General features: G+C 38.3%; 1 protein-coding gene and 1 long non-coding RNA gene across 15 annotated transcripts in view; one reads left to right on the top strand and one right to left on the bottom strand.

Moving 5' to 3' along the window:
- Positions 1 to 22,119, top strand: part of LOC106846944 (uncharacterized) — a 92,551-nt gene extending 70,432 nt beyond the window's left edge. The window contains exons 3-4 of the long non-coding RNA XR_011497014.1: positions 19,306 to 19,391; positions 21,998 to 22,119. This is a non-coding gene — a long non-coding RNA (uncharacterized lncRNA). The remainder of the gene's footprint in view (positions 1 to 19,305; positions 19,392 to 21,997) is intronic.
- Positions 1 to 27,446, bottom strand: part of FGD4 (FYVE, RhoGEF and PH domain containing 4) — a 192,541-nt gene that overhangs the window by 44,313 nt on the left and 120,782 nt on the right. For 5 of the 14 annotated variants that reach the window (XM_014865995.3, XM_070494673.1, XM_070494674.1 and 2 more), the window contains exons 2-4: positions 18,362 to 18,514; positions 10,299 to 10,482; positions 5,049 to 5,556 (exon numbers count right to left, since the gene is read on the bottom strand). In XM_014865995.3, the coding sequence (XP_014721481.3) occupies positions 5,049 to 5,556; positions 10,299 to 10,482; positions 18,362 to 18,514 (845 nt within the window). Of the gene's footprint in view, positions 1 to 3,320; positions 3,519 to 5,048; positions 5,557 to 8,719; positions 8,757 to 10,298; positions 10,483 to 18,361; positions 18,515 to 18,796; positions 18,920 to 27,446 lie in introns of those variants that run through there. The other 9 variants (XM_070494675.1, XM_070494679.1, XM_070494677.1 and 6 more) reach the window with 5 other exon arrangements.

The following is a 27,446-nucleotide window of genomic DNA, read 5'->3' as shown; positions in this document are numbered from 1 at the left end:
TTTCTCATCACACGTTCCCTCTGCATAGATGCATTCTCTTCCCTACCTCACCCGGTTCCTGTTCATGGTGGACCACCCAGCAACCTTCTGTTCTTTCTTCAAGCCCAATTCAACAGCTTCTCAGCAGCCTGCCCCTCAACCAGCCCCTCCTCTAGGCACAGTTCGTTCCTCTCCTGTGTTTCCAAAACACTTACTGCACCGTGTTAGCGTCATGTATTTCCATCTCTCTCCCTCTCCTCTCAGTAGACTCAGGGTTTGTTGGCAGGGCTTAGCTTGTTCATTTGTTTCTAGCACCTAGGAGAGTGAGTCTGGCATCCTGAATTGGTAAACTGAACAATAGGTGGTTTTTTCAGGTACAGGTTCCCTGAAGTTCATTTTTTTCTCATTTCTCTTTCTTAAACCTTTCCAACATACTGAACAGAGTGGCCACAAAATAAAGAAGATTCTGAATTCACCATTCAGTTCTAAGAGAATAAAGAAAAGCTACCTTCAAGACTTTTATGAACTATCCACATGGTTAGCGGGGTAACTTTTCCATTATCCTACACATTGTTCTAAAACTTCTACAACTTTAGCTGGAGCTTTCATTGTAATAATACTAGCAACAATGAAAGACCGATTAGTGAAGCCTGGATAATTTCTTTGCTTGTTCTTTCCCTTTTTTGGAATTAAAGCTGATTTGGCAAGAGAAAAAATAGCTACAGAGTCACTTACTATTTGTCTTCATATCTAACAAGACCTCAACAATTATCCCCCTTATTTTTCAAGAAATAAACCAAAGGAAATGTAAAGATTTACCAAAAAAGAACTTGTAGCCCATCATCAGAAATGGATAACCAAGTAAGCATCATGTGTTAGCTCCCAGAAATTGCTGCCTCACATTACACTCTGTAAAATTAATCAACACTTCTAAGAATTCCAATTAAACTTAGTGAGAGGAAATTGGAGGAAAAGTAAGTTAACTTGAATTACAGCACTGGTTTTCTACTTGCCATTTACGTCTGAATGGGATTCTCTGTCATTCGTTTCCCTGGGAGATGATTATCTTCTTAATGTTTGAGTATGTTTAAAAGTTATAAACCCTCAAGGCTTATATAAAAATATAATAAGTAAAATGGTAATTAAAAAACCAGAAATAACCACGAAGGAAATATTTAAGTTTTTTTAAAAAAGAATAATGTGTCATAAATCTCTACCTTGTGGATACTTTCTTCATCTAGTCCTTACTTTATTATATAATTTCTTTCATTTTTGGGGAAATGAAAGATTAACTTCTTAAAAATCTGTTTGTTATCTTCTTGATAAAACTGCTATTATTAGAGTTTAATACCCTGCTCCTTTGAGCTTATGTTGCAAAAACAGAGATCTGTTATTTATATAAACTACAGTCTTTAAAAGCGCACATCTACACATTTATGTTTGGCTTGCTGTATGAAACATGGAGCAAGGAAACTCTTTGAATGAGATCTCAGAAAAATCTACCAATACAACCTGTTAAAATATATCCTGAATATCAGAAGGCTCATGAAAACTGTAAAGAGAACTTTTCACTTCTACCGCATCATAAATGAATGCAGCATTCCACATCAGTGCATTTCTACTAAAGCTGACCCACTGAAGCCCACCAATCTGAGAAGATAACCTCTCTTCATGAAATTCACTCTAAAACGTACTGACCCATTTACCTGAATCTCCTAAAATAGTTTAAGCTACTTATGATAACCCAAATTCATCATGCCAAACAGGAATTATAATACTGTTACCCCCGAGGCCCTCAAGTATGCATGTCTGTGAGGACACACACATACACACTACGATATTCCTTTGCCTCCACCTTCCCTGTAACGAATGGCTTTTAATATGTTTTCTTATAACAACATCTACCCTTTACTTTAGTGGATTTCAGTCTTTTAATCTGCTGTAATACATGATTAACCTTAATTTAAAGATACCATTAACACCCTGTGGGTGAGAGCTAAAGATATCACAAAGTGCTAAAATTTTCTTTTGGTTTTGAGGTTTTTAAGAAATATCTGCTTACTGTGAGGTGTCTGGCTATATTCTAGATCACTGGTGATGCAAAATGTTTAAACACTGGAAAAGTGTTGCTTCGCTAACGTATGGTCGAGTCAGTCGTTTCAATGAAGTAGGTATTCTTTATCTTTTATGTGGTAAAAACAGTATCCTATATTCACCACTGAAAGCAATTCCTGATCAAAATACACCAGATAATCAGTGAAACAGTTATACAAGCCGAGACTATTTTCAAGTCAGTTCTCATTATTAATAATGATCGTTCAAGATGCATTTTAATACGTATCTACTTTGCTGAACTATCTTTATGGTTCTACTCTAAGCCTCCCTTCCAGCCCCCACCCCTCATTCTCCCCCTCCTGGTGGGCATTTAGGAAATGTCCATTAAATGTAATTCTGGTTTAAACGAACCTTACTTACGACTACTCTGATGTAAATTTCTATACTGAGTTATGTAAAGATAGAAGTTTTTTCAGTTGTCTGCATAGTGAAACTCAAATATTCCATCATGTCTTAGAAAGTTCAATACCTTAGACAGTTTAAGAAGCAGCTGACAACCTATAGGGGTACACTAACAAAGGAATATTCCTACATATAACATCACAGAATTATATTATTATTACAGAAAAGGGCTTTAAGATCAGACTCAATTTATATTGTTTAAAGAATTTTAGAATCCTTTTAATTAACAAATTTAATTGATTTGTTCAAGGTCATACTGCTACTGAGTGGACAAATTAGAAGTATCACCAAGATGTCCTGGTTCCAATTGTTTGGTCCACTATATACTACTTTCTTTTTTTTTTACTTTTTAAGATTTCTTCTTTATTTTTAATTGTGGTAAAAAACACGTATCATAAAATTTATTATCTTAACACTGCTTATATTTACGTTTTGCATTTTGGAAGAAGGAAAGGCAATGAAACACATCAGAGCAGTGAAGGAGAAAGACATTGTCACCATGTGGAAATTAAATCCTAATTCTCCTTTTCAGATGGGACACACATGTGGTGTTTGGATCAAAAGCTCTGCAGAGAAACTGTCCTTTTTCTTCCCATATAGAGCATGTGCCATCCACTGCTTAGATGTCCAGTTAAGAGAAAGGCCAGCTGTACTATTCTGTTTCACTAGTTTAATAGGAAAGCCCCATTAAGTTTCTCCCAAACCAATTAAGACTCATCTATGAAAATGTATACATAATATGACAGGAAAAACAAAAGCAAAATTCAGCAACTACAGGCACCATCGCCAATTAAAATATTTCCCTTAATAAGAATAGCTCTTACTGTTTTATAAATACTTGCTGGTGGCATCATCCCAGCTGTAAAAGGACAGACGTATGAGTCTTGAGTTCCTTGGTTCTAATCTTCTCTCCTGTTCACCATGGTTCAAGCACAGAGACACTACAATCTACCATGATATTGAGATGTAAAGAGATTCACTGTGCAATGTCCTGTTTCTTTAACGTTTCAGATAATGTTACCAAGTATGACTCACTTTCTCCCACCCACTTCCTTATTTAAACTTCACTTGCTTGAGAGTCAGCATTTAAAATTAATTCACTAAGTAGAAGAAAATAATTCACTGGCTCTTTGTCTATTTGGGATTTTTTTGAGAGTCAGTGAAAAAATTGTACCATAAGGTAGATTTCACTTTGAACTTCTAAATATATCAATCACTTTTTACTCTAATATTATAGTATCAGTCCTTTTGAATTTCTGCCTATGGTAATGCCAGTGAAGACACAGTACCATAAAAAATCCTAGAGAGATTTAGGACTTGGATTTGTCATTTACAAATTTTCCTACAATTGTCAAGTTTTCAATTGTCAACTCTCCTGCAAAGATTGCTATTTATAATCGACAAGAGAGACTAAGCAATGGAAACTTTTTTCTTATCTTCCGAGATGTAAACAATTTTCTATTTCAGGGAACTCTATGATGATGCTTATATTACACCTTTGATCCAAGAAATCCCAAGTACCCTGTAAAAGCCATATTTATTAATCTTTCCAAAGCACTATATGGAATGAATAAAGAAAACAAATGCAATGGTCTTGTTACTGGAATTATATAAAAGTTTAGCACAGGTAAATTATGAACATAATTAACCAGCAAATAAGCTCTCTGTTAGCTTAGAATTTTGCACATGGGCAGAAACGCCATTCAGGTGGTTCATTGAACTGCTGTCCTCTTTAGAAAGGAGATGAACTTCCAGATTGCCCCAGCCTCACCTCTCTCTGCTATATTACTCATGGCTGCTGCAGTCATTGGCATTTCCTGCATTTAGGCATTTACATTTGTGACTTCTGGCATACGAGACACAAAACTGGCCTGGGGGTCAGGGCTATAATCGTGACCCTGGAAAATCACTTAAGTTTTCTGGGACTCTTCCTTCTATAAATGAATTGCTGAACTAAGATGATCTTTAAAGAGGCTTCTAACTCCAAGATTAAGTCATTCACTATAAAATTGTGTATTTATTAGAAAAATTTTCAAAACCTAGAAGCCTGGAAAGAGTTATAGATCTAATCCATTGAATAATTTGTGAATACTTCCATATTCCCATCTTTACAAGAAACATTTACTACTGCAAGTTAATCTTCCAGGTCTGTGTCTTTTACTAGATTAGAAATGTCTGAAAAGCAAAGATTATACAATTTCCTCTTGCTTATTAGCCCATAAATATTAGAGATGCTGCCCTAACATCTAGAACAAAGAACATTTTCTTCTCATTTAAGTAAAAACAATATGTCTGTGGTTTTCTTATACCAAAGTCTTCACACTGTTCAGACTCTTGAAATCACAATAGAAAGATCAACAGAAACTACACAGAACAAAAAGTGAAACAGCTCCTCAGAGAGTAGGGGCGACACCCATTGGCAGCTAGAACTTGAAAACTGTTTAACTGGGGGCGTGGGTGATCTGACTCACTCATCTCACAGGTGCTATGAAACAGAGTGTTAAAACAGTAGTAAAATAAAATCCTACTTATGAGCCAGTCTCACACTCTACCTTCATCTCATGGTGCTGGTCCAGCTGGTCCAGGTCCAGAGGGCTTTCTCCATTTTCTCTCTCTTGTACCTTAGCTTCTGTGTCTGCCCTTCCTTCATCCAGGGAGAGCACTGGGCCTACACCTGGAGTCCTGTAGCTACTGTCAGAAGCATTTCCATCACAGACATCTGTCGTGGGTGATGCAGGGCCTGTGGTAGTTTCATCTCTTTCTCCATTCACTAAGTCCGTATCGGGCAAGGGTTCAGAAGTTTGAATAGGAGTATCTGGGCCGAGAGTGGCCGCTTTCTCCTCCTCACATTCCATCTGGTTTTGTGCCTCTATTATACCGTTAGCCACACAAGTCTGTACACCCTGAGTCTGATCTGTATCATTTCCCTGCTTCTGCGGTGGGTTCTGGGAGAGGAGTTTTTGCTGAGGTGTGGTTGTCAATCCATGCCTTCCTGGGATTTTAGGAGCATTTAGGTTCACAGCAGCATCTTTCTTCAAATCACTATAATTTGATAATGAGCTAAAAGAAAAATACAAAGGAAGCATGAAAATGTTGGCACGGAAAGCTCTAGAATAAAAACAAGTTTATTCCAGCTGCAAAGGGATATTTAGTGAAGACTTTTTTTCCCTCTGATGGTTTTAGAAGCATGGATGAGAATATTCCAGTGTAGCTCTCAGTCTCTTGGGGTGCTATCCACACTTAAATAAACATTTAAATAAAGATATCAAGCTTGTGCTTGACCTGTAGGATCTGGAACATTTCCTTGGGCTGTTTATCAATATGGCTAGTTAGTAAAGACTTAGATGTGAGAAATATTTATATTTAATAAAACCATATTTTCCCAAGATTTTTACTTTCTTAACATTTTAAAAACAAGTATAGTCAGACCTCACTTTATGAACAGGTTAGAAACCAAAGGCTATTTTTGTTTGGAAAGCAGAACACAGATTCTCAAAAACTTTATTACACATGCCACCATAGCCTCCTAACTCATCTGCCTCCACTTTGTGTGTGTTTGAGGAAAACTGGCCCTGGGCTAACATCTATTGCCAATCTTCCTTTTTTTTTTTTTTTTTTTTTAAATTCCCCAAAGCCCCAGTACATAGTTGTGTATCCTAGTTGTAGGTCAATCTAGTTCTTCTATGTGGGATGCCGCCACGGCATGGCTTGAGAAGCAGTGTGTAGGTCCACACCCAGGATCCGAACATGTGAACCCTGGGCAGCTGAAGTAGAGCGTGTGAACTTAACCACTTGGCCACAGGACCAGCCCCTCTCTGCTTCCACTTCTGATCCCCTCCAATCCAGTCTCTCTGAGGCAGCCACAGAGACCAGACTCTGTGAGGGCTTCCCCACACACCTAAAGGTAAATCTAGCATCCTGACCATGGCCTACAAGATCCTAGACACTCCAGCCCCACCTCATTAAATTCTACCCTCTCCTCACTTGCTGAGCTCTTGCCGTACTAGTCTCCTTGCTGTTCCTGATTCCCAATAAGCAAATATGTGCAAGTAAGGGTCTTTGCAGCTGCTATCCTCTGTGCCCAGGACTATCTTCCCCAAGACACTGGTGTGGCTCACTCCTTCCTTTCATTCAGGTTTCTGCTCAGATGTCACCTCAAAGAGGCTTTCCTGGGTTATTCTATCTATTACAGCATACTCCACCACTAACTACACATTTTACTTTATTTTTCTTTAAAGCCCTTATTATTACTTGACAATATATATAATTCTAATAGTACAGTGGAACCTAACTGCTAATATATAACAATGTTCCTATGGCAGTATTCACATAGCATTTTAATCTAGGATTCCAGGGATGAGAAAATAAAACTCTGGGCTGCAGTTTTGGAGAGATTCCTGCAACCTAATGAGGAGAAAAAGTAAATACAGAATAATACTCTCTAAGGGTGTAGCACTTGCCTGTCTTGTTCTCTGCTTTATCCCCCGCTCTTAGCACAGCACTTGACACATGGAAAGTGCTCAATAAATACTCAATGAACAATGAATAACTGTGATTGTGATGATGATCATGACAGTAATTCAATAATAGCAGCTAACATTTATTAAGCGCAAGAAACTACACTAAGCCCTTTAAATCAATTATCTTGTTTCATCTTCATAATAATTCCATAAGAGGGACGCCATAAATAGAGAAATCCAGGCTTAGAAACTTACATAATTTGGCCAATGTCACATGCCTGACAAAAATAAAACTGTGAAGTCTGACTCTAAATGCCATGGTCTTAACCCCATGTTATAACACACTGGAACATGAAGGATGGAGTGAGGAGCAGGTGAGTAGGCTGTATACAAAACGTGGGACGCAAGTTCAGGGCTGGCCTCTTCCTGAATGCAGGTAGAGGTCACGAGTTTGAAGGAGGTGGGGAGAGGGCAGCAGCAAGGTCCATGGACAATGCTGAGATGTGCGTTACCCCCTCCCTTCACTCCACTCCTCCCAGACACTGCTGACCTGGACTGGAGAATGGAACAGGGAACAACAACCGACAGCAAGAAAGTAATAAGGGAGGAAGAAAGACATGGTAAAGTTCAGCACCACAGGAAGGGAAGGGAAAATTGGGGAGGGGAAAATGTCATATATGTATAAAAGTTGAATGTTGTCAGCATAAATAAATGTGATACACTCTACCACTGACATTTGCCTTTTAGGAGAGTGTCCCTTAGGTGTAGATAATTTCTCAAGCAGTCCTTGGAGATTTGATTCAAACTGTCCTCCTTTTCCACATCAGTGTCCAGCAAGCCAGTGGAAAAATCCTCAGCAGATCCTCTGAACCAAACTTTGGGCTCGCTTAGGATTTTTGGAAAGGACTGTTTTGGACGAGAGGCAGGAATTTCCTGTAATAAGTGATATCCAGAGGATATGCGTGTGGGGGTGGGGCGGGGATGGCTGGGGAGGGAAACTTAGTGAAAGCAGTGGTGAACCAATACGTAGCAGATTCCTGCTGCTTTGTGGATGCCAAACCACGGGGAAAAACAGTTGCCCTTGCGGTATCCTTGGGAAAAACCAATGTTCAGTTTTGAGGGAAGATGTTATTCATTTCTTTCCAAAATCCTGAAGTCTTTTATAGGTTAAAAAGACTAGTTTCTCTTACTCTCAAAAAAGGGGGAAAAAAAGTAAACACAGTAAAAAAAATACATAAAATTCACTTGCTCCAAATACATCCTCCGAATCACTCATCTCAATAAAACAATTACTTAGATTATTGCAAAGAGGCAAACTATGGGGTAAGGTCTTAACAGTGCCGTACCATCTTCTATTACCCCACTACAACAGACATTTTTCTTTTTGTCAATTTACCGTGGTAACTCAGAGTCCGCCGAACCTCCCTCTAGTCCACAAAGTGATACTTAGAGCGGTAAGAACTGGGGCGGAGCCCAGGAGCTACACTGCAGCATGCGGACCTCCCTCAAAAGGAAATGCAAACTTCCCACTAAAGTCCCATAGACCCAACGCAACACTAACCCCTTTAGACACTTTAAGAGCCAGTTCCTACTGGTAATACCTCACTAAGAACATATGATTATTTTTTGTATTGGCAGTGGACTCTGCCACAAGTAATACCCCTTTACCAGATCTGCCAAAATGCCCACATGACATCCTATCTGCGCTTAGGAACAAGTTTACTTAAAATGTCATAAATTATAGCACATCTCTTAGCGCCCACCTTCAAGCTTTATATCAAAAAATGACTTTGAATCTGCGAAGTCTGAAAAAGTAAAAGAAACCATATTAATAAGTGGAAAAATTGTGTACATTTCATGTATGGAGAGGAATGCAAAGAGTGGGTTACCAAAATTGTGACGTTCACAGGACTTAACCTTTGGAATACTGACCCATTCAGGGCTTCCCAAAGCTACCTCCAAAGCTGGGGATCCCGGCTCTAGCATGCACTATGGACAGGAGCCAGGGTTCCAGTGCCTGCTTACATTATGCAGTCATTGAACATGGTCCTGGGAGCCTGCAAACACGACAGGTCGCTCTCTGTGCTACTGAATCAACTTGCCTTGACAAACAAATTTTTAAGTGGAATTAAATCATTTTAGTAAAGCTTACTATAAGATAGCAAAGGTTTTAAAAATCCTACTTCGGAGGGGGAGATGTTGAAGTTTAAATATTTATGACTCAAGTTCCCACAATAGATTGGGAATGAAAAATGAAGACAGGCTTCTGAACTACTTTTCTCCAGAACCTGTTACTAAATATAGTCTCATTTTAAACAAGGGACACTGCAGTTTTGTACTGGGTCACAATTTCCAGAAAATTTTGAAAGTATTTCCAAGCTATGATCCATTGCATAAATAACAATAAATCCTGCAAAGAAATAATAAAGTCACCTAATGGGAAACCATTCCCAAATATTACACTGAAATAAATAGAAATATTTGAATTCAAGGATGAAAGTGAAGTTATATATGTTCTGTTTCATTATATTCATGAGACTTTTGGTGACATATAAAAATAAAATGCTCCTGACAAAAATTTTTTAAAATTCTATTTAACTCAGTGGCAGGAATTCTAAGAAAAAACTATTGAGGGTCATATAAGCAGAAAAGTGACTTACGTGAGTTTGTGTTTATCTTTAAGTGAGAAATATACAATATTTCACCTACCTTTTTTGAAACATTAGGACGAAAGATATAAAATTATATCTAATGAACACAAAACTGAAATGTAGCATGAATTTTGCTGTTGGCAACATCTTTTCTCAAAACTTAGTACAGTACAAGGGGATGGGGAGAGGGAAAGAGAAACTGAATGGATATAGAAGACTCATGTGAATAAAGTGGGTCGGAAAGAAAAGAAGGCCACGGAGATGGGACAGACTCACAGGAGTCACATTTACAAACATACAAAGGGAGAAACAAAAAGAAAGAGACAGCCTCCTGCCTTTCCAACCCAGATATCCAGTGACCAAGAGACTGACCCACATGGAGTAACACACAGCGTGATATACAGAGATACAGAGGAACGAGACAGAGGTTATCTACAGTTGTATATAGCACACAATGGGATGAAAACGCTGATGGCATAGTGTGCTGTACAGAGGTAATATATAGTAACCGACAATTCACATTAGTGCAAGATTAAATATTTTAAAAATTCACTCTTTCTAAAGGCTTACCAAACCTAATGGAATAAGATATTCTATTTTTGATTTAGAAAATTGATGACTCCATCATCTCTTTTTCGAAAACCGGCTTTCTTCTCCCCTCTGCCTTCTCCCATTGTAAATTAGCTCTTACCTGCCTCCTTCAAAGCGACTGATGAGATCTGATACCTTACTGGGTTTTTCTTTTGAGACACAAGAAGCAGAGGCAGGTTTAACTTCCTCCATCCTTGGTTTTGCACTAGATAAAGCTTTATGCCTGGGGGTTTGGTGTATATTGGACGAAGGAGAATTCTGCAGATGTAATGGCTTTGGAGGCACTGTAGAAAAAGAATTAATAGAATTCAGATTTCACTGTTATTTGTTCCTTAAAAAAAAATTCTGGTGTCTTAGGGGTCTGTCAAATTTGTACTGAAACTTAACCAAGGGACCCTTATCTACGTTGGATATTTTCTCTGTGTCCTGTGGAAATCCTACCTCCAAGATTCAAGTGCTTCTTTTACTTTTAGGTCATTTTAAATATGCCATTATTAAACACCTAGGGATCTACATATGGCTATGGCATTCCAAACTCTATTAGAGATAATAGAGCAGTTATTTATCTGAATAGAGAAAAGAAAGTGCTAAATTTGAAACTAATTCTTAGGGATACATTGCTCGCTACAAAACAAGTTTCTAATAATAGAGTGAATAAGAGACATACTAGAACCAAGAGCTAGTAAGTTAAACAGTAAAGCCAACAAAACAATAACAAACAACAGTAATATAACGTTGCATTATTATAGCATTCCCCACTTTACAAAAGCACCTTATTTCATTTGATCTTAGATAAAATTTTTTACTTTACAGTCTTCTGAGGTAGGTGCCATTATTTGCCTCTTGCCTCTTACAGTCCATAAAGGCTTAGAGAGGTTAAGTGATTGGCCTGGTGGAACAAGGCTAATCTGATTTTATGACTGGCACCCAGACTCTGGCTCCTTCCATTATCAGCACTCTCTCTCATAAATCTAGCAAAAGGGGGATACAAAAATTCTATTATTATTGTCTGCTACATTAAGAGTTGGCTTATATCAATATACCACAAATCATCTGCTTACTAATAAGTCCTTCACTCAGTTAACAGAATAGGAACAGATCATTTCCTGAAATATTAAAATCTATAAAATTTCCCCTAACAGAAACTCTACAAACAGGAAAACATAATATGCCATAAGAGCTTAATCAGGACGGGAATTACTTCAATTTTGAAGACCAATATAACTTTTCTCTTAGATCGACATTCTAGGTAAAAGATTATAACACATATGTATTTTTCTATAACTGGTTCTAACTAATCAAATAGAATTATATCCTTTTTTCTTTTTTTAGACCACTCTTCTTACTTCTGGAAGAAGGGTGGGGAATCATGTCTCCTTCTAATTACATGCCCCATTTTCCCCTAGCTGGTTACCCTGGTTTTCAGGAATCTCATCTCTTTTATAAACTCAGCTAACAGTTGCCTGATGCTCACCGGCCTAGATTTCATCATTTCTGTGCCAGTTATCAATCCTTACAGAGAAGAAAAAATATATATCACAATTAGCTACAGGTGTAACAATTAATTCACCCCACTCGCTTTCAACACAAACAGAAGAAAATCCCAATAAAAACACGACATGCTTCTTTTCATGAAAACGATATTATTTTCCAAGATATGCTCAGGGGGGATGGTTAATATAATTGTATCCATTGGGAAGGTAGGTGATTATATAAATGTTATATTTGTTAATTTTAAGGAAAAATTTCCTGTGTAGAACAAACATGTACCAAAACAGTAAACCAGGACAACATCCGACCACAAAAGTTTTAATATAAGGAATAATTTCAACATTCTTAACCAAAATCTTTAAAGAAGGAAGTGAATATGTTCTTTATAATTCTGTGTGCAAAATTTGTTATAAAATAACACATCCATCTAGAGTTTCTTCGGTGAACATTTCTCTTTTTTTTTTTTTTGAGGAAGATTAGCCCTGAGCTAACTGCTGCCAATCCTCCTCTTTTTGCTAAGGAAGACTGGCCCTGAGCTAACATCCGTGCCCATCTCTTCCTCTGCTTTATATGTGGCACACCTGCCACAGCATGGCTTGACAAGCGGTGCCATGTCCACACATGGGATCTGAACTGGCGAACCCCAGGCCGCCGAAGCAGAAAGTGCAAACTTAACAGCTGCACCATGTGGCCCGACCCTGAACATTTCTTATTTATTATGTGCCACACACTGTTAGATACTTGAAAGACTCAAATAAAATGATACATATCAGCTGGTCACTTTCTCAGAGATGACTCGACCCACTTTTTCATCTTAATTATGCCTCTCTCTTAAATTGTTTCATAGTACCGTGTGCTTTTTCTACAAAGTGCTTATAATAAATTATTATATGATTATTAATTAGTAATAAATAGATCAGCAATAAAATTTTAAATACATTATATATGCAAAGTTTCCTCCTCCACAAGGCTGGAGTTCCATGAGGGTTAGGAACATGTTTGTTTTGATCACAACTGTATTCACATTAACTACCTGTACAGGGCCTGGCAAATTTGTGGAATTCATGCAGGCACTAGTTAATTGTGTCACCAAGGAGCTCATATTCTAGTAGGGAGACAGCTTAATAACGTTAAAGGTGGGCACTGGGTACACAGTTATTCTAGAAGCACAGAGGAGGCATCTATTTCAGCAAGGGAGACAATCCAAAGGTATAGTAAATCAGTAAATATACACATTTTTAATAAAAGAGCACAAATGCTACATGGATATGACAAAAATCTCAAGAGGGTATATGAATGGCTAAAGTGTCAGAAACACTGTCTTAAAGGAAAATGATGCATGCTCTGCTCAAAAGACTTAACTGACGAGTGAAAATGATGCCTCCCTGCCCCCACTCCCATTTCTGGTCTTTCTTTTGCACTCTGGAGGTCAACATTTCTAAATGCTCTCCAGACCTCTCCTAGCTGTGCCATCAGTGCCTCCAGTTGATTATGTCTAAAACTCTTCTCCCCCCGGCAGCCCAAAGGATATAAACAGGAAGCACAGTGCTCAACCTCACCAATAATCAGGGAAATACACAATATGATATCACTTCAGCCCCATCAATTAACTCAAAAATTTAAATCTGACAATACCAAGTGTCAGTGAGGATAAGAAGCAATGTGAACTCGCATACATTTTGAGAGGGAGTACAAATTAATACAACCATTAAAAACTTGACATTTCCAAAATACACATCCTAGAGAAATTCTTACACATCTATACAGGGTTTTTTAAAAAAGTTTTACTTTTTCATTAATTCAACAAATATTTATTGAAAGCCTATTGAGATCTAAGCACTCGATCATATCAATAAACAAAAGGAAAGACAAGAAACAAAAAACATACTACGCAAACTACATGTCAGAAGGCGCTAAGAGCGAAGAGAAAAATGGGGGAGGAGAGGCTAAAACAACCGCGAGAGGGGATCTAGAGTGTAGGGAGACTTGAAGAAGTTGAGGGAGTCATTTGGGGAAGAACATTCCATCACGTAGGGTGAAATCTAGAGGCTGCTAAGGTCTGGAGGCCACTGTGACTGGAAGAGCAGGCACTGAGGTCAGAGGGAGGGCCTGATAATGTAGAGCCTTGAGGAGTACTGTCAGGATTGTGACTTTGAGTGAAATGAGAAGTCACTGCAGAGTTCTGAGCAGAGAAGTGAGATGATATGACAAATTCCAACAACATCACTCTGGCTGCTGTGTTGAGAACGTAGGGGAGCAGGGTAAGAAGCGGGATGAAGAGTTAAGAGGTTACCACAGAAATTCAGGCAAGACAGAGTGGTGCTTGGGAGGAGACAGTAAGAAACAGTTGGATTCCAGGTATATTTTAAAAGTAGATTTCCTGATAGATTAAATGTGAGGTATGAGAGAAACGAGGAGGAGTCAAGGATGACTCTGAGACCTTTGGCCTGAACAACTGGAAGGAAGGAACTGTCATCAGCTGACACAGGTAGAGCAATCTTTGGAGAGAAGACCTGTAGTCCAGTTTTGGACACGGTAAGTTTGAGATATCTAGTTGACTACAAATAAAATGGGCTCTATTCCAGCCATTTTACAGACAGTAAATAGAACAAAAGAATTAAATTATTCAGAAATTTCCAAGTACGCAAAATAATCATTGAGAGTGAAAAGAGAAACTAATTACCAGTTTAATTTGGAGATTACTACTAGATTTCAATTACTCTTATTTTTACTTACTCTGAAAAACAAAAGCTGGCTATATATAAATGCACTTTAAGTCTATACCATATTATACTTTAAGAACAGCCAGTCCTGGTGGTCTAGTGGTTAAAATTAGGCATTCTCACCATCCTGGCCTGTGTTTGTCTCCAGGTCAGGGAACCACACCATCCACCTGTCATTGTCATACTGCGTGTTGCTGTGATGCTGAAAGCTATGCCTCCTGGATTTCAAATACCAGCAAGGTCACTCATGGTGGATAGGTTTCAATGAAGCTTCCAGACTAAGACAGACTAGGAAGAAGGACCTGGCCACTCACTTCTGAAAAAACTGGCCCTATGAATAGCAGTGGAGCATTGTCTGATACAGCGCCAGAAGGTGAGGATGGCACAAAAAGACCGGGCAGGGTTCTGTTCTGCTGTGCACAGGGTCGCTAGGAGTTGCAATTGACTTGACAGCACTAACAACAACAAATACTTTTTTTTGTTTTTGGGGAAGATTAGCCTTGAGCTAACATCTGCCACCAATCCTTCTGTTTTTGCTAAGGCAGATTGGCCCTGAGCTAACATCTGTACCCATCTTCCTCTATTTTATATGTGGGACACCTGCCACAGCTTGGCTTGACAAGTGGTGTGTAGGTCCGTGCCTGGCATCTGAACTGGCAAACCCCAAACCACGGAAGCGGAGCGCACAAACTTAACCACTGAGCCACCTCCAACAACAACTTTAAGAATGGAACATTACACGTAGAATGCTTTACTTTAGAAGCAAATGAAATAGGTATGAGTATTTTACATTTATTTAAATTATTCAAACAATAATGTGCATTTCCAAGTTCATGAAACGGTTTTAAACATTTAGATTAGTCATTGAGAAGTGACAATATGTGGCTGTATCAAAATAATTAACTGTGGAGAATGTTGTGGGTCAAAGCTCCTAAGAGAAAAAGAACTATAAACTTTAATTGCTTAAGGAAGTTATTTTGAGTTATGTCTAGCATGGCAGGAAATAGGCCAATATTAAAAATGGTGAACAAGAAGAAAGACTTATGTTGGAAGCTGCTCAGTAATTTATTTGTTGTTTGACTGGTAGGATTGGTATGGAGTGAATAAACCATTGTTTTCCAAGGCCTTAGGGCATTTTCTGAGGCCAGGCAAAACAAGCCCCAACTACCGGAGGAATCCATTTCAAAATCTACAGGCTCCAATTTAGATTTAAAGGCAAGCTTATCTAATCTCCAAGCAGAACTTAGCTCTTTTATCCTTTTAAAAACTATAATTCTTCAAAATTATTTACTTATTGGTAATTAATAAACACAAACATAAACCTGATATTGTTCCAGACACATTACTACACAATCATCACTAATAAAGGCATTCGATATTGTCTCTCTTTTTAAAAAAAAATCACCAAAATTAATTACAGCTATGATATTATTAGCACTCCATATGAGAAACAAACAAACTAGATTTAATTATGAGCTCTTTAGGATCCAGATCAGTTTCTTAAACTATTGACATTTCAGGTCGGATGATTCTTGGGGGGCAGGGGGAGCTGGTCTGTGCACTGCAGGATGTTGAGCAGCCACCGTAGTCTCTACCCGCTAGATGCCAATAGCAGCTTCCACAAGTTGTGTCAAGCAATAGTCTCCAGACCATACCTCTGGAGGGGAGAGGGGGAGTGTCTCCAGTTGAGAGCCACTGATCTAGAATAAGAGTCTTCAAAATTAAATTAAAATCACATAATGGATCTTGAAGGCTCAGTAGCTTCACCATTCACAACCTGTAAGGGATTGGCAATGAAGTGGGAACAAAGGTGTCAGTGTGAATCCCTTCCTCTGCACAGGAAGTCCCCATAGAATGTCCCCTTCCTTTCCCGTCCTCGGCCAAATGTTCTTCAGGGTTTGGAGAAATTAAAAGTAGCTCCTCTCCACTAGGGGGTGGGGAACACTTATTATTGGTCAATAAGTAGTGCCCAATCTATCTGGCGGCTGATTTCACAATACCAAGAGGTAACCCTTTTCAGGGACCTTGCTTTCTATATGGTGCACATTTTAAGTTTGAAACAAAGAACAGCAGAAACAAAGTAGGGGAAATGTGGTGACGGAGCAGGGATTCACTCAACAAGTATTACTGAAGGCCTGCACGCTAGGCTGGGCATGAGGGTGCAGCAGTACAAAAGGCAGAAAAAACCAACATGGATGAGCAAACGCATAGTGGGTCAGAGCGCCATGACTGAGAAAAAATAAAGCAGGAATGGGGAAATATGAAAATGTCAAGGTTAAGGGTGGGGAGGGGGCAGGGAAGGGCCAAACAATGAGTGAGAGTATTATGAAAAAGAAAACAAAATACTCCATGAGATTTAATATCTGGAAATATTCCCTGTAGCTACGTAAAATTACATATATGAACCCATATTCAAGGTAGGAAGTAAATAAGTATTTAAATAGCAATATATTGACTTTACTATAACTACAAAAGGCAAAAGCAAGGTCAAGTGTTGTCTCCCTAAAGAATATGATTACTTTGGCACATGGCAACTCAGGAAGGACACTATGATTTATCTCAATGAACTATGAAAAACAATGAGGTAATGCAATGCATCTTCCAAAAAGAGGTTCTATAAATAATGAAATTCTTGCTTTTGATCTCGGCACTTACATAAAATTGAACTGTACTCATTTTTTACATTCTTACCTCATTTGATCTTTGTCAGCTCAGGTCTAATGACCAAGATAGAATTTTGTATTTTGCAAATAAAATGACTTAAATCGTGATCAAAAAACCCTCTATGTTCATATTCACATCAATGTGAAAGGGAGGAGTATAGTCAAAAGAAAAGGTTACAATCTCATGAATGGGCTTGCATTTGAATCATCAATTATTTGACCTTGCTTAATAGACATACCCCATATCACCACTGCAGCGAGAATAAAAAGAAAAATATCCCATAACCTGGAAGATTCCATCTATAAACTCCTTTTAAAGGTCTCTTTCAGAAATCGTTAAAACGTAAGAACTTTAAAGAGTAACACCAGTTCTTTTATAACGTGTTCTCTATCACACTTTTTTCTTTGCAAGAAAGGAAAGAGACCAAAGCAAATACAAAATAAACCAAATATAAATTGATTCTTCCAAAGTATAGTAATGCTGAAAATGCCCAGTACTGTTTCTTGGCTGAATGTTCAGCATGCGGTATACATGAAAATCTATTAGGAAGAAACTACACATTAAGCCATAGTGGAGCTTAGCTTTGTGTTACATTTCAAAAGGGCTTGCTCTCTACCATCAAAACTATAATTTTGTTCTTCCCAAAGTTAATACCTTGCTCACTAGAAATTTATTCATAAAAGGAAATGGTCACTGAAAAAACATTCACAGGTTTCCACCATTATAATTTTTTCCCCTGATGGCTGCTCAATTCCTGAATGGACGGACCATTTACTCTTAATTTCTGTGGATGACTTTACTAAGAAGCCTTTTCAAGCCCGAGTTCCTTAATATTGTAAAATCGCGTTCTTGCTAAGTATGTTAAGCATTATTTTAGAATGATTTATTTCACAGATCCTCTGACATCTATCAAGTCATAATGACTTTCTGACAGTACTTTCAAACACACATTCATTTGTTACACATTTTTTACGCAAACAGTAAGTTAGGTTCTGTACTAGGTCAAGCACGATGCATGAAGAGATCATAGTCCCCTTAAGGGGACACATAAACAATTGCAGCAACTTGAAAAGAACCATATAAAGAAATGTATAAAGTGTTTCAGGAGCAAATAACCAACTCTGCCTGAGACGCTCCACAGACTCACTTTTCTCCTGAAAAAGTTAATGCACCCAATTCCTCCCATTTATAGCTTAAAACTCTTTCTTCGTGTCATCATTCTTCTGGGCAGCCTTCAGGGGTGAACAATGCACCCCACCTGATCAAAAGTCCCCGATCAGCGTACCTTGTGGCTTTGGACTTGCAGCTGAGTGTTTTGCTGGCGTTCTTCCATTTATTCCCTGAGCCTCTTCATCAGATGCATTCTGATCAACCAGCGTGGTTGTGCTGCTTTTCAAACCAGGCGGATCTACAGTGATCTTTGGACAGGTGCTGCTGCCTGGAGTTCGAAAAGAAAGGGCAGGTAAATACAGAGGCGGAGCACAACTGTGTCTTGTGACTTAAATTTCTTCTGACCCCATAAAACACAAACAGTCAGTTATAAGACTAAGCATAGAAATACTTTTCGGACATGTGCTGGCCTCGGCAAATAGTTTTCTTGGGAAAGATCTCATTCCATGTGCTTGGGAAACCTTATAATGCATGTTGACAGAGATTGCCACACACACACACACACACACACACACACACACACACACACACACATTCCTCCTTTCCTTACAGGGCCATGGAAAGGGCAGAATGCAGCTGCTACTATGCCGGCGAAGGAGAGGACCAGAGGGCCCCGGTACTAATCTGTTAAAAGCGTTCCTTTCCAGCATCCAGTCAGTCACCAGTCAACGAGTGACTCAGAAGAACAAAGCAAGAAAGCACCAACATGACAGCTGACCTACAGACTCTAGAAGAATGGCTGGATTAGAAACGAACAAATACACTCCTCCCCCACCCCCAACTCACTAGCTTACTCAGACTCCAAATCAACACGTATAAGCTAATAATACCCACGTTTTCTAAAATAAATCATGGTGAGATTATACAGATAACACTGTCAGATTTATTAACAACCCAAAACCCCAAAATGTTCTTCAAAACACTGAAATACATCATGAGACATAGATGAACAAGATGCTTCTGATAAAAGAAGTTAAATGTTGAATTTCAGAGACTTTTTAAGAAATCATATGTCAGTGTTTTCGCTTTCTACTCACACCAAATTTCCCTTTCTTCTAGCTGACATGGTGATATTAAGAATAGACTGGACTGCACTAAGGAGAAAATAAAATTTCTACCAGGAAATTCAAGACCACGAAATAAACGTATGCCATTTAAGAAACTATCATTTGTTAAAGAGTGTCATTTTTACAGAATCCAAATAACTAAAGAGAGAAATATGAAAAATAAAATGCCTTAATTATTACTCAAAACAAGAAAAGCTAATAAACCCCAATCAGTTTTCTACTGAGTAAAAAAATTCCCTTTCATTTCAATTGACTATTAAATAGTATTGATTAAAAACCACACTACTGCTTTATTTGCTGTGCTCTCCTTAAAATTTACCTTGGTAAGACAAATTTTAGAAGATATTAACAATTCCAAGTATTTTCTGAAAAGTTATTAGAGACCCAGTACTAAAACAAGTTAAATAGGTTTTCACCACACACCATTCTGCTAAAATGGGCTGCCAGCTGGATTAAGCATTGTTTAGCCAAACACAACAAAGACTTTGAAGGCAAGATTTATGGGAGATTATTTGACAGCATATTACTAAAATTGTAAACAAAAGAAGTAAAAGCTCAAATCTTTAAATGTGTGATCTTATCTACTTTGTTAGAAAAATCATGTGAAAAGCAAAGTATATCTGCAAAATCCACAGCAAACCATCTTAGGGGTATTAGGATGTTTGTTCCACAGTGATCCTAAGAAAGGCTTAGTATCCTAAAGGCCACCTGCTGGGGTCTAGTCAAGCACGGTCTAGGGGCAGAAACAGTGAAAGAGAGTCAGAAACTGTAACAAGACTGTAAAATGAGACAGTGCAAAAGCAAGAATGCAGCTTTAAACTATAAAAGGGGGGCAGTAATAGGTTAAATGAGAAAACAAATTAAATTGAATCTTTAAAAAAACAGATCACCAATGTTACATTTAAAAAGATTAAAGTAGTAATTATTAGAAACAAAACATGTCTTGAATAATAATTTGAAATTGAAAACTAGGCACTTAATTTCTGGATAGCAGACTTTCAGGATACGATGGGTTTTACAAGTGTCTCATTTATTAGAGAATATCACATGAATGTGCCAAAATGCCTGCAGTAGGAGATCAACTACACATCCATTTTCTTATAAACCCAGTCATGACATGACTACAAATCTTTTGCCAGTGGCAACAAATCCATAGCCAGAAACTTCATTTCGGATCATTAAAACCAGTCTCCAAACTTTAACTACTACCACAAAGCAGGAAAATGTGAAAGATACAGAAAACACATTTTTAAAGGGTTGTTTAAAAAAAAAAGAGAGAGAGACAAATATACAACAGAGACCATATGTGGCTGCAAAGCTAAAAATATTTACTATCTGGCCTTTTACAGGAAAAGCTTGGCAACCACTGGTCTAGGTCCAACACATCATGGTAAAGGGAGTTTGCCTAAAAGAAGCAGCGTTTCATTAAATACTTCATCTTCTCACATCTTGGATGCGAGCAATAAAAAGTAAAACTTCTTTTTTGCTTGTTGATGACTGACTCGGCCTATTCACATTTGGAGACAGTCCTTATTTGGGTGCCAGTTGCATAACAGGGAAGGAAACCCAAATTGTAACCAGATGGTCCACCCATTCAAGAAATGTTTTTATTAACTGTAGAGGCTTTTAGATTCCGATTTACCAAGAATCAGTAGGAGTGATTAAACAGTTATCTTAGGCACAGATACAACTAACTAGTTAACTACATTAAGTTAGCATGGAGGGAGGGGTCCTATTTAAATTCTCTCTCCTCTTGAGGATTGGTAACCTTTTTAGTCACTGATCCTAACCATTTTGCGCTCCTCTGTCTTTGGGTTACTCACTTATGACTTCTGGGTCATATCTCCTGCAAGGAATGTCTAGACATACGCTAACTGCAGGGGCTCCTCAGAGATTCTCAGTTAATCCTGACTCATCTTCGACTGCGTAAGGCTCCCTGTTCCAATGGAGAGGTCGCCACTATCACTTAACTTTCATATATCTGTCTTTTCCATGACATTTGCGAGTAGCAGACAACCCTTCAGACTGGTTAGGGTAACTTTGTTTCCTATTTGCAAAACTTTGTGTTGGGCTGTTATCTTTTGCCCAATCATTCTTGAATGGTTCTTTCACATTTTAAGGGTGGACTCTCTCTCCGGCCATCCATCCATCCCACAGCCAAGCCCATTCAGTGCTCTCATTCTTTAGGCCCTGATAGCCCACCACGGTATCCATGACCTCAGGTCACATCTCGATGGCCTTGCTATGGCCTCATCTACACTGCCTCACCTATCCATAACATCTCTCCAATGGCACCAGGTCTTTAGCACAGAAGATCTCGGACTCCACCCCTCAGGACAAGAGGATCTCTTGGATTTAAGGGGACAGAAGTAGTTTTCTAGGGGAGAAAACCTTTTTAAGAGTACATTGTCCAGAAGTAAAGAAATATCTTTAGAAAAAAACCCCACTTTATTTTGAAATAATTTTAGATTTATAGGAGAGTTGCACCCTGGTTTCTAAAGTCGGCATCTTATACAATCATGGTATATTTATCAAAATCCTGTACCCAACTTTCTCTAATGTTAGCATCTTATATAATCATGGAATATTTATCAAAAGTAATAATTTAATATTGGCACAGTACCAACTACAGATTTTATTCATATTTCACCAATTTTTCTACTAACATCTTTTTTCTGTCACAGGATCCAATCCCAGATACCATGCTGCATTTAGTTCTCACTGTCCCCTTCGTGTACTCCAATCAGCGACAGGGACTCAGTCTTTGCTTGTCTTGCGTGACCCTTGGCACTTCTGAAGAATACTGGTAAGGTATTTTGTAAAATGTCCCTCAAATTGGATTTATTTGATATTTTCTCATGATTAAACTGGGCTTACAGATTTGACAGAAGAAACCTCACAGAGGCAAGGTACCCATTTCACTGCATTGCATCATTACATAGGATCTATGTGATTATCGACCTTGGTCACTGGGTAAGGTGGTGTCTGCCAGGTTTCTCCACTGGAAAATACTCTATTTTTATAAGGTATTTTTCAACAGTCTTTTCCTATCATCCCTTCAAAAACTACCTTTTTGTCCCACAGATTCTGGATAAGGGTCATATCCCGCATGCACTACCTAAAATGCCTAGATTATGAGATCAACTGCCCTTAAAAAGTAAATAAGTAAAGCCGTTAAGGTTATAAGGCGCATAGTTCACAACTCTTTTGCCAAGGGGAATAAATTCACAGCCAGGAAATTTATTTCAGAACACTATTTCAGTTTCCCAAACTTCGAGAGTTCAATAATAAGTTTATCCAGAATAATAAGCAAACCACAAAGGATCTTAGAAAAGAAAATATGACGGACAGTTTAAGAAATTTCCTTGGTCCTGGGAATTCTACTCCTAGGTATCACATCTACAGAAATAATCTTGTGTTTGTAAAAGTATATGCACATGGATAGTCAATGCAACATTATGGAATCATACACAGCTGTTCAAAACAGAAAAACAAAAATAAGAATGGGAAGATCTCCAAGACACTACTAAATAAAAGACAAAAATTATAGAATATGTACAGTAGGATCTTTTTTTAAAAAAGAAAGATATATACAAATGTGTAAAATGCATGGAAAGGGATGCAAGGTAACATGGCAAACTTAAATTTAGGAATTGGAGATGAGGGTAGGTGGAGAGAAGGAATGAAAACTTTTATGTTTTGCTGTCTATACAGCTATATCATTTAAATATTTTATAATGACAATGTACTTACAAATTGGTTTTATAAAAAAAAAAATCTATGAAAGTCACCAAGTATAGGTATTAGAGATTTTGTGAAAAAACATATCCTTTATATTTGTACACCTATGTTCATAGCAGCATTATTCACAATAGCTAAAACGTGGAAGCAACTCAAGTGTCCGTTGACAGATGAATGGATAAACAAAATGTGGTATATACACACATGGAATATTATTCAGCCTTAAAATGGAAGGAAATTCTGATACATGATACAACATGGATGACCTTGAGGCCATTATGCTAAGTGAAATAAGCCAGTTAAAAAACACAAATACTATATATATATATATTCCATTTATACGAGGTATACAGTGTAGGTAAAATCAGAGACAAAGTAGAATGGTGGTCGCCAGGGACTGAGAGGGTGGGAGAATGGAAAGTTATTGTTTAATAGGTACAGAGTTTCAGTTTTACAAGATGAAAGGAGTTCTACGAATGGATGGTGGTCATGGTAGCACAACAATGTGAATGAACTTAAGGCCAATGAACTCTACGCTTAAAATGGTTAAGACGATAAATTTTATGTTACGTATTTTTTAACACAATTTAAAATTTTTTAAATTAAAAAAAGTATATCCCCAGGGCCAGCCCCGTGGCCAAGTGGTTAAGTTTGTGCACTCCGCTTCGGCGGCCCAGGGTTTTGCCAGTTGGGATCCTGGGTGCAGACATGGCACCGCTTATCGAGCCATGCTGAGGTGGCGTCCCACATGCCACAACTAGAAGGACCCACAACTAAATAATATACAACCATGTACTGGAGGGATTTGGGGAGAAAAAGGAAAAATAAAATCTTTAAAAAATTATTTAATTAAAAAAGTATATCCCTTGCTTAATGAAGAAAAAGTCAAGAAATATGAATATATTCAATTGCCTACTTAGCATCTGCACTAGTATGTCTAAGAGCACACTCAACATACCCAAATCCGACCCCCTCGTTTGCCAACTCTCACCCCAAACCAAGTGCCTTTACAGTCTTTTCCATTCAGTTAATGGCAAAGGGCTTTCTATCCTTAGGCCAAAAAGCTTGGAGGCATCCTCAAGTCCTCTCTTTTTCTCTCACACTCCACATCCTATCCATCAGGAAATTCTGTTAACTCTACCAGCTGCCACCACAACCTTCACTGCTACTATTCTGGTCTAAATGACCATAATCTTGAACTGGTTTACAGCAAGACCCTCCACCTGGTCTCCCTGACCCTGCCCTTGTCCCCAGGACAGTCCACATTTTCAACCAGTACCAGAGAGACCCCTTCTAAAAACCCGTCAGATTATGTCCCTCCTGTGCTTAATATTCTCCAATGGCTCCACACTTCACTCAGAATAAATATACCTGCTACTCTTACTGGCTTTACAGTTTTATTTTTTTTCCATAGCACTTATCACCTTCGAAAAATTACATTACTTATTTTGCTTATTGTCTGTCTCCCCTAATTAGAATGTTAATTCTGGGAAGGCAGTGACCTATGTTCGGATGTCTCCCAGGAACATCACCTGCCATACAGTAGATGCTCAATAAATATTTGTTGAACAAATGAATTCTAGAGACTCCAGGCAAGTTTCTCTTCATTTGCCTACATTCTTAGTTCCTATTTCATGAGAGATGTTTTCTAATTCCAGTTCTAGATATGTAGCTGTTTTACAGCCCAATCTATACAAAAGTTCAAACATTTCCATTCTTCTCTAAATTTTGAAACATGCAAGGTTATTTCTACAAATTCTACATAGTTAGAAAAAAACTTATGCTCCAGTCATCTTCCTCACAACCCAGCAGATTTCCAAACATCTGGAATTGTGGGACTATCCAGATAAAAACAGCAGCAGCCACAAATCTCAGCAATGACTGAGATGTTCCTGTTTATTATACTCTGTAATTTTACTTACATTTACTAGCAACGCTAACTAAAATACACTATAACTGCCAGTGTTTCAGACTCATCTTCTGATGCTACTAAAAATTAGAGAATGTTATACTGTCAGGAAAAGCAGATTGCTTGAGGTCTTTAAAGTTCCAAAGCAACACGAACTCAAAATAAGCCTGGAAGGTAGGTAACGTATTTAATATTTTTAAATGTCCCATAGCTGGATGAGCAAAAAGATGTGAAAAGGCAGTTGTTACTATTGTATTTTTCTTAAGCAAATGCAACAATGTATGCAGGCAATGAGATATAAGAAATGTATAGCCTTTAAAAACACAAAAATACCTTTTGTTTTCAAGCGAAAATATTTTCTTTTCCTGCAACACATTCCATAACTATTTACTGAATTATTTTTTTTACTATCCAGAAGGGATGAAAAGGATAACAGTAAAATTTCTAAAGAACGCTACGGCTTCTGGTCTCTTAAAAGTTAGAATTCTGTTAAATGAACCAAAACACATCTCACTGAGCTTGTCAGAATTCCAGTTTTGAGTGGGAGCTCACAGATGAGAACCATGGTCACAGTGCCTGTCATGTAACAGTCTTCATGTGTCATTACAATTTCAACGTGGGCTCTAGGGGTCCAAACCCCTGCTCTCCACCCTCAGGGGGACCATTTATTAGGTGCCATGAATCCCTGCATAGACGTGCTCACAGCGCGGTTCTCTGATGACTTCTGGACAGGTGCTGGGCCAGGGTTGTCAGTGTGTTCTGCTGTGCTTAGCATCCTTTTAGTTGGAGATGGAACTTCCTCCAGCATCTGCCTGCGTCCATCAGGAACGGGGCTCAAGGCAGCTCTCCCACCTCCAACTACGCAATGATAGAGGTTCTCCTTTTGGCTATATTCAACTAAGAATGAAGATTACAGAAGGCGCTTGCTAATTAAAGCCCAGAAATTACTGTGTCTGCAGCCATGACTAGAGCGGAAGGTGGGAGTAAAGAGAAGCCACAATCAATTACACGTGTTTCTTTTCGCCCATTTGCAAAGGGCAGTTCCAGCTGACACACCTTAAGTTGGAGGAGGTTCACAGACTGCTGTGTTTTATCTGATAAATTGTTTCCAATGTATAATAACACCCATTTCTTGGTTCCTTCTTTTATTGCTAAGCATAACTAAGTGGAAGAAACTGGGCCCTCGAACTATCAAAATATCCTGTGTAACTGCTGTGCTGGTGATGAGAAATGTCCCCGAGAAGCTGCCCATTCATGCAGTCGGATTAAGTGCCAAGTTTTGAAGCAGTCGTGTTTTTTTCCAGAGCCTAAGATTTATACAGTTTTAAGCTTTGATATTAATGAACATACTGCAAAGATCTCTAAGTATCTTAACGTGCAGAAGGGCCTGATAACTAACGTCAGCTTTCCCCAGTATGACCATCTGTATCAAAAGGGCAGCTTGGATGCTATGCACATGCACACCTAGGCGGTTTTTCTTGATCCACAGAAGCATGAGTTTGGCTATTTCCATGCCAATTGCACTAGTTATTATATATTGTGAAGCACTAAGTATACCCTTACAGCAATTTAAACCTTCCCAGGGCAGCTCAGTCATTAACTATTGCTTTCCTAGGTTCTAATCCTGGCTTGGCCATTTACTAGCTGGGTGATTGACTTGCTCTCTGTGTACCTCAGTTTCCTCATCTATAAATGAGGATTTATAGGATTCATAATAGTACCCCCCTCATAAGGGTGTTATGAGGCTTATGATTTAATAAATTCTAGGGAAAGTACTAGAGCAATTGCTGGCACATAGTAAGTGCTATATAACTATTTACTATCATTATTACTTGTCTCATACTCAATGCTGTACGATGCCAGGATAGTGGATCAGGGGATCAGAGCCTTAGCCTCCCCTCCCTGCAGCTTCCTAAGGCCCTTGCCTCTCGCCTGCTCCTATGACTGCCCTGTCTGCTTACATTTGCCCTGACTGCTGCCTAAATCTTGATTTACTACCACCCAGCACTGGCTCATGCTGGCTTACTTTCTCAGCGCCTGCCATTTGAACATGCCCAACCCCTGTGCCACTTTCAGGGATTCCCAATAGACCGTTTTGAATAAATTCCAGCCAAATAACAACTCTTTTGCAAATTAATACAATAGTTAACTATTTACAAGTATATGGCCTGGTACACCAAACACGAATCTCTTATTCAATAAAGATGATAACAGTATTAGTAATGATAAAATGATGCCTGACATCTGATGTGGAGTAGAATTTACTGCAGATAATTTTAATCCCAAACAATTTAATCATTATTCTTCACCCTTTATCATGATTCTACGTGTGTCCTAGATTCCATTAACTTTTTTCATTTTTCCTCCATTTGATACTAGTCACAATTGATGGTTTTTAACAATCATTTTCTGAAAAGCACATTGAAGTGGTTATGACCACTTAAAGAAACTCAGTATTTAATTTTAATAGATCTCATCTTTAT

Source organism: Equus asinus, chromosome 22 (genome assembly GCF_041296235.1).
Source record: "Equus asinus isolate D_3611 breed Donkey chromosome 22, EquAss-T2T_v2, whole genome shotgun sequence".
NCBI lineage: Eukaryota > Metazoa > Chordata > Mammalia > Perissodactyla > Equidae > Equus > Equus asinus.
The sequence above is the reverse complement of the archived record's forward strand: the minus strand, read 5'-3'. Positions and strand labels throughout refer to the sequence as shown.